Source organism: Oncorhynchus kisutch, linkage group LG23 (assembly GCF_002021735.2).
Source record: "Oncorhynchus kisutch isolate 150728-3 linkage group LG23, Okis_V2, whole genome shotgun sequence".
Lineage (NCBI taxonomy): Eukaryota > Metazoa > Chordata > Actinopteri > Salmoniformes > Salmonidae > Oncorhynchus > Oncorhynchus kisutch.
The window spans coordinates 23,999,815-24,007,384 of record NC_034196.2 but is presented as its reverse complement, the minus strand read 5'-3'; the positions used below and the strand labels follow the sequence as shown (position 1 = coordinate 24,007,384).

Here is a 7,570-nt window from a genome sequence, read left to right as displayed (position 1 = left end):
GTTTTAGTAATACATCTGTATTGCAGTTTATGCTTCCTACAATGGTCAGCAGGCTGCGCCCTCTCACAATCCAGACCCACGTGTTCTCCTTGCCCAGTCTGGGCCACTCCAAACTAGAGGTCGACGGATTAATCGGAATGGCCGATTAATCGGAGCGATTTCAAGTTTTCATAACAATCGGAAATCGGTATTTTGGGGCGCCGATCTGCCGATTTATTTATTTTTACACCTCTATTTAATCTGTATTTAACTAGGCAAGTTAGTTAAGAACACAATCTTATTTTCAATGACGGCCTAGGAACGAGACAGATTTTTTACCTTGTCCGCTGGGGGGATTCAATCTTGCAACCTTACAGTTAACTAGTCCAATGCTCCAACCACCTGATTACATTGCACTCCACGAGGAGCCTGTTACTCGAATGCAGTAGGAGCCAAGGTAAATTGCTAGCTAGCATTAAACTTATCTTGTAAAAAACAATCAATCAATGACTGTCATTGCTCCAATGTGTACTTAACCATAAACATCAATGCCTTTCTTAAAATCAATACACAAGTATATATTTTTAAACCTGCATATTTAGCTAAAAGCAATATTAGCCAGGTGAAATTGTGTATTTTCTCGTTCATCGCACGCAGAGTCCGGGTATATGCAACAGTTTGGGCCGCCTTGCTCTTTGCAAACAAATTTGCCAGAATTTTACGTAATTATGACGTAACATTGAGGGTTGTGCAATTTAACAGGAATATTTAGACTCATGGATGCCATCCGTTAGATAAAATACAGAACGGAATAAACGTTTTGTTTTCGAGGTGTTAGTTTCCGGATTAGTCAAAGGTATATGGTTTACAGAGAAATAGTTGACGCTTTATAATTCCTGTAATAACTTGCAGCTGAACTTGAAAGGGGTTCCTTCGTTATTTTACCGTTAATGTCTTCCATAGAGAATGTCTTGATCTACTTCAGATAAGGTCTGTGTTTCGTGCAGGTTTAAACCGCCTCGGCGTTTTGATACCCGTGTAAATCTCACTAGGATAAGGTAACGTTTGTCAACATATTTTCATAAATCCACTCTACAATTTTTTTTTATCTTCACTTATATTTAGCCAATATTGATCAGAATTACCTTGTCCTATGGATATCTACAGTTATAAAATTGGCAAGGTGGTGTAAGCCTACACGAAACGCAGACCTTATTTTAAGTGAATCTAAAAATATCCTATGGAATAAATGAATGACGGAGATTCAGATTTTGCTAGAAGGTGTCATGGGAATTATGACTCGCACTTTAGTAGTCAATTCTTACCATGCCCATTATTAAAATAGGATTTCCTGCATATAGAAATTACAGTTTTTGTTTTCAACATTCATCACATGTAACTTAAACTCAAACAGTTGAGCGTATTTGTCTCCTAAACAGACTCTTCAGTATCATTGTCACTTCAGAGCTGTGTGTGTTTTACAGATGGCAGAGAAAAGCAGAGCACCAGTGTGGGACTATTACATGGAATTGGCACCAGGGAAAGCAAGGTGTCTTATTTGTGATAAAGATGTAAGCATGGGGTCAGCAACGGCTAAATCAAAAAATACCACCAACCTGTGGAATCACCTTAAGAACACCCATCCAAAAGCCCATAACATGTATTATATTAAGCTAAAATAAGTGTTCATTGTTCATTCAGTATTGTTGCAATTGTCGTCATTACAAAAATGTGTGTGTGTATATAAATCCATTTATTTTGTTTGTATTTTTTTTATATCGTCCGATTAATCGGTATCGGCTTTTTTTTGTCCTCTAATCATCGGTATCGGCGTTGAAAAATCATAATCGGCCGACCTCTACTCCAAACCCCTTATCTCAAAGAAAAAGCACTCCATAAAATGTGAGCTTTTCAATCTCCAAACGTCTGAAATTTAACTTTTTCTCCTCTGTCCTCTCGTTCACCTGCAATTTGTATTTATTTATTATTATTATTATTAGCTGCTGCCAAGGCACACTGCCAGGTCTCTGACCTCTTTCCTATGCGCTGTCTCGTTGTTGGTGATCAGGTCTACCACTGTTGTGTCGTCAGCAAACTTAATGGTGTTGGGAGTCGCCCACGTGGTCATGGGTGAACAGGAAGTACAGGAGGGAATTAAGCATGCAGCCCTAAGGGGCCCCAGTGTTGAGGATCAGTGTGGCAAATGTGATGTTGCCTACCCTTACCACCTGGGGGCGGCCCGTCAGGACGTCCAGGATCCAGTTGCAAAGGGAGTTGTTTAGTCCCAGGGTCCTTAGCTTAGTGAATAGCTTTGTGGGCACTATGGTGTTGACTACAGCTCAGCGTTAAATGAACAGGATTCTCACATCGGTGTTCCTTTTGTCTAGGTGGGAAAGGGCAGTGTGATTGAGATTGCATCATCTGTGGATCTGTTGGGCAGTATGCTAATTGGAGTGGGCCTAGAGTTTCTGGAATGATGTGTTGATGTGAGCCATGACCAGCCTTTCAAAGCACTTCATGGCTACGGACGTGATCACACAGTCATCCAGAACAGCTGGGGCTCTCATGCAATGCGTCAAGGTTGCTTTCCTCAAAGTAAGCATATAAGGCAATTAGCTTGTCTAGTAGGCCCGTGTTACTGAGCAGCTCATGGCTGGGTTTCCCTTTGTAGTCTGTACTAGTTTTCAAGCCTTGCCACATCCAACGAGCGTCAGAGCCGGTGTAGTAGGATTTAATCTTAGTCCTGTATTGATGCTTTGCCTTTTTTATGGTTCGTCTGAGGGCATAGCGGGATTTCATATAAGCATCCGGATTAGTGTCCCGCTCCTTGAAAGCGGCAGCTCTAGCCTTTAGCTTGGTGCAGATGTTGCCTGTAATCCATGGCTTCTGGTTGGGATATATATGTACGGTCACTGTGGGAATGACGTCATTGATGCACTTATTGATGAAGCCGGTGACTGAGGTGGTTTACTCCTTAATGCCACTGGATGAATCCCGGAACATATTCCAGTCTGTGCTAGCAAAACAGTTCTGTAGCGTAGCATTCGCGTCATCTGACCACTTTCATATTGAGCGAGTCACTGGTACTCCCCACCCCCCCCCCTGCATTAAAGTCCCCGGCCACTAGGAGCCCCACTTCTGGATGAGCTTTTTCATGTTTGCTTATGGCTCCCGAGTAGCGCAGCAGTCTAAAACACTGCATCTCAGTGAAAGAGGCATCACTACAGTCCCTGGTTCGAATCCAGGCTGAATCACATCCGGTCGTGATTGGGAGTCCCATAAGGCGGCACACAATTGGCCCAGCGTCGCCGGGTTGGGCTGTCATTGTAAATAAGAATTTGTTCTTAATTAACTGACTTGCCTAGTTAAATAAAGGTTAAAAAAAAATTTAATGGCCTTATACTGCTTGTTGAGTGCGGTCTTAGTGCCAGCATTGGTTTGTGGTGGTAAATAGACAGCTGCGAGTAATATAGATGAGAACTCTCTTGGTAGGTAATGTAGTCTACAGCTTATCATATGGAATTCTACCTCAGGTGAGCAACACCTCGAGACTTCTTTTATATTAGACATTGCGCACCAGCAGTTATTATCAAATAGACACCCCTTACCAGACATAGTTACTCTGTCCTGCCGAAGCACGGAGAAGCCAGCCAGCACTATATTATCCATGTCGTCGTTCAGCAAAGTGTCGGTGAAACAAGATATTACCGTTTTTAATGTCCCATTGATAGGACAATCTTAATCGTAGATCGTCCAGTTTGTTTTCCAATGATTGCATGTCGGGCCAGTCTGAGTGTTCCCGTCACTCCCAGAGGAACCCTACTAAGAAGAAAGCACAGAAACAGCAGAACAGTCCACCAAGCCATGAGGTAGGCCACTACTCACTCTGTTATAGAAAAAAAGGGTTCGAAAAGAGTTCTACGGCTGTCCCTATAAGAGAACCTTTTTTGGTTCCAGATATAACTATTTTGGGTACCATGTAGAACCCTCTGTGGAAAGGGTTCTACCTGGAACCAAAAGGAGTTATTCCAAGGGTTCTCCTTTTTTTCTAAGAGTGTATGGGGCAGTTTCCCAGAGACAGGTAAAACGTAGTCCTGGACTAAAAAGTAAGTTCAGTGGAGATTCTCCATTGAAAATGATTTTAGTCGAGGACGAGGCATAATCTGTGTCCGGGAATATGCCCCTGTATCAGAAAAGTGTTCTGAGATAAGTGGGGTAACGCTTTGGAGGTCATATGTAGCCATGTGATAGGGGTTATTGTAGTGTTTTGGTAATGGTTCTCACACCCTATGATACATACAGCTGCAGAAACTCTGTATGTATGGCTGGCTGAAGTAAAACTATTCCCATTGGCTGCCATCAGATAGAAGGCCTGAAGCCTTTCAGCTGTATCAGCCCTGACAGTGGAACTCTAGATGTGCAGTGCTCCAACAGGTACCCTTATGAGACAGATGTCACCTTCCTCACCGGCATTCACCCGATGCTGTACTCACTTTCTGGTATTTTGGGCAACACTTTTATAGCATAAAAATAGGCTATTGTTATTAACAATGGTATTTTCTCTGAAAATAGAGGGGTTGGGTTATATTGATATTGTGATAGCACGTTAATAGACTTGTTAAATAAAAGGGTAATACCAGGGTAATAGTGGAAACTCAAAGGAGCTGCTTAGGCCTACACTTTGTCTCTGGCATAAACATGGACTTTACATTGCATATCTTACCAACAAATATGCATCAGAAAGCTTTGTAAATATTTTCCCTCCTAATTCTGATAAGGCTATATCCTCATACTTTGCTGTATATATGGTTCCCAGAGTATATAATTTACAGTGTACAGTGATTTACATTGGTGAAGTGAAACGAAAAGGAAAAAAATAGTTAGCCTACGTTTTTGTGTGACTGGTAGTGGTCAAACCAGAAACAAAGGAATACACCGTCTTTGGTCAGACCACAGGCTACACAAGACACACACCTGGCGTTTGCTTACCTGCCTGCGCTGTCTGTCAAAGTGCCCAAGCCTGTTTTGTAAACGCGTCATGACGCCGACACCAAGATTTGACGTAGCCTACCTCCACGGTTCACCCGTGCCCCTCCATCTAATCTCGCCTCTCTGTGTATGCTGAATTCCCCGCCTCCCCACTTTTCAACAAGCGCACTGCTATTTTTAGCACTGCCACGGATTAATGTAAAGTGGCGCATAGACCGTGAACCGGACTGTCCACAAGCATTGTAGGACCTCGCTCGGTATCGGTGAGTTACTTGTCACGGAAACCACTTGGCACGGATTCGGAAATCGAGTGGGGGGAATGATGACAAACCCCATGTACCCGTTTCTGGCTTTCTTTTCCTAAAGAAACATTTTCAAGGATGCTGCTTTCGAAGCGGATCGAACGAGAACCCCGGCCCTCGCTCCTGCCCGTGGTTCTCCTATGTTTCATTCTCGCCACTGTCAGTGCCAGCATGCCAGGTAAGCATATAGTTTACTTCTAGGACAAATTAAACAGATTTTTTTTTGTTAAAGCAGATTTATATTTGGTTTTGTCCCGTATAAAATGATGATTAGCCTATGCCCTATTAATGTCTTCACATTTTAAAAACAGCCCGCATCCAATTTAAAAACAACAAACATAACATTAAAAACATGACATTATTTGGTCATTTTATGGAGAAAATTGTCCAAAGGGCACTGAAATGTAAATGTTTATTTCTAATTGTGAGTTGAATCAATTAATTGTGTTTAACGCTCACTGTACTTTACTACTTAGTGCGTGACGGTAACATTTTGCTTCACTAAGAGTTGTGACATCTGATATGCAACAGGGTGCTGCTGCTCTCTACCAAGACAACAGTCTACTTTTAGTCTGGTTTACTAAGTCTAGATATGTCTCTGCGCAAACTAGCAAAAGGGATCGAGAAAAAGACATTCTCAAGAATTCCCCACTAATTCCCTAACTCGTAATTTAAATTTCTCAAAGCGTTTCCGCTCTACAATTGCACAGTGTATTCCCTAGCAAATGGGGTTCCCGAGTGACGCAGCGGTCTAAGGCACTGCATCTCAGTGCTAGAGGCGTCACTACAGACCCTTGTTCGATTCCAGGCTGTGTCACAAACGGCCGTGTTTGGGAGTTCCATAGTGTGGCGCTCTATTGGCCCAGCTTCGTCCAGGTTTGGCCGGCCATCATTGTAAATAAGAGTTTGTTCTTAACTGACTTGCCTAGTTAAATAAGGGTTAAATAAATAAAAAATGGATGTGGTCTATATTATTTGATGTAATTCATATAACTATGTATACATTTTAAGTAAATCATTGTGTAGTCTTAGCCTATATTGCAGATTGTAATTGGGGGGAGACACTTAATTTAGTAAATATAATCAAATTAATCAAATGGAATTTAACTGTAATTTCCATGAAAATATTGAACATGTAGGCCTTATTTTACTGACATAAAGTAAATCACCTTTTTATAAGAGACAGATGAGGTTGAAAAGGATGAATTGGAGAATAAATATTATCTGATGATGAGAGGAACTGACTGACTGGTGATGAGAGAGCTATTCACACTGAGGCCCTATGAGCAACACAAAAGCTGGACACTAACACAAACAATCTCTTTATCTTGCTGGACTAATCACACACATCCCTCCATTAGCAGGGGCATGCATCCACTCTTTAAATCTTATACACTCATGCAGTTCCACACAATAACTCAAACACACTCATACACTCTTTAGTGTAGTGTAACTTTGGCATATACAGTATAATCCCAAAATGGTGGGATGTGTGCAATGTATATCTCTACAATACATGTGCACACAGACCTCCTGTATGTTGGTCTGTACTGCTTGTTGAAGTTTCAGAGTAAGGCTTCAGGCATTCGGACAATGTTTACCATTAGGTGTTGTTATGGATGTATCATCATCCTGATTGACTATAAGCAGGCTGTTGAATTGCTAACATGTTCATGTTATGTAAGCCGAGTACTGTCAAAGAGAATGACATCCAGGGATGGAAATGCATCATATAAATCAACCTGTATTTGCATTGGCACCACTTGTGGTCTGAGAGCTTCTCCACTGTAAAAATGCCATCTGTCTTATTCAACTGGCTTCTGTTGATGAACAACACCACATAATAAGCATATTCTCTCTCAGGCCCTACTTTTAGCTGATTCTCCCTGTTATCATCAGTGTTTTACTTTCAAATGTCAGGTTTGTCATTGCAAAGGCAGTGCCTTTGTGTGGTTATCTGGCAATCTTGTCACTATTCAGTGATCAGTCGCCTGGAGGCTTGGTTGTGTTAGAGGAAGAGATTACAGTTGAACTGTTATTGCTAGTCACAAAGAACATGCACGCACGCACACACACTTTTGTGACCCAGATACTGTCCAGATTTTGCAGCACCTTTGGGGCCAGGCAGAGAGAGCAGATGGAAATAGTTAAGTGTCTGAACTGACACTGTGACAGGCCCACATAGACCACTGACTTGCACTACTGAAGGGGTGTCTTTCTCTCTGTCTTTCTTTCTCTCTCTCTAACCATGTTTCCATTGAAGGTTTTATGCCAGTAAAGTCATGCTGTATGAAAAATGA

General features: G+C 41.8%; 1 protein-coding gene across 1 annotated transcript in view; it reads left to right on the top strand.

Moving 5' to 3' along the window:
- Window positions 1-5,072: 5,072 nt before the first annotated feature.
- Window positions 5,073-7,570, top strand: part of LOC109868598 (neural proliferation differentiation and control protein 1) — a 40,314-nt gene continuing 37,816 nt past the window's right edge. Inside the window, exon 1 of the mRNA XM_020458275.2 lies at window positions 5,073-5,448. Coding sequence (XP_020313864.1) covers window positions 5,349-5,448 — 100 coding nt within the window. The 5' untranslated portion in view covers window positions 5,073-5,348. The remainder of the gene's footprint in view (window positions 5,449-7,570) is intronic.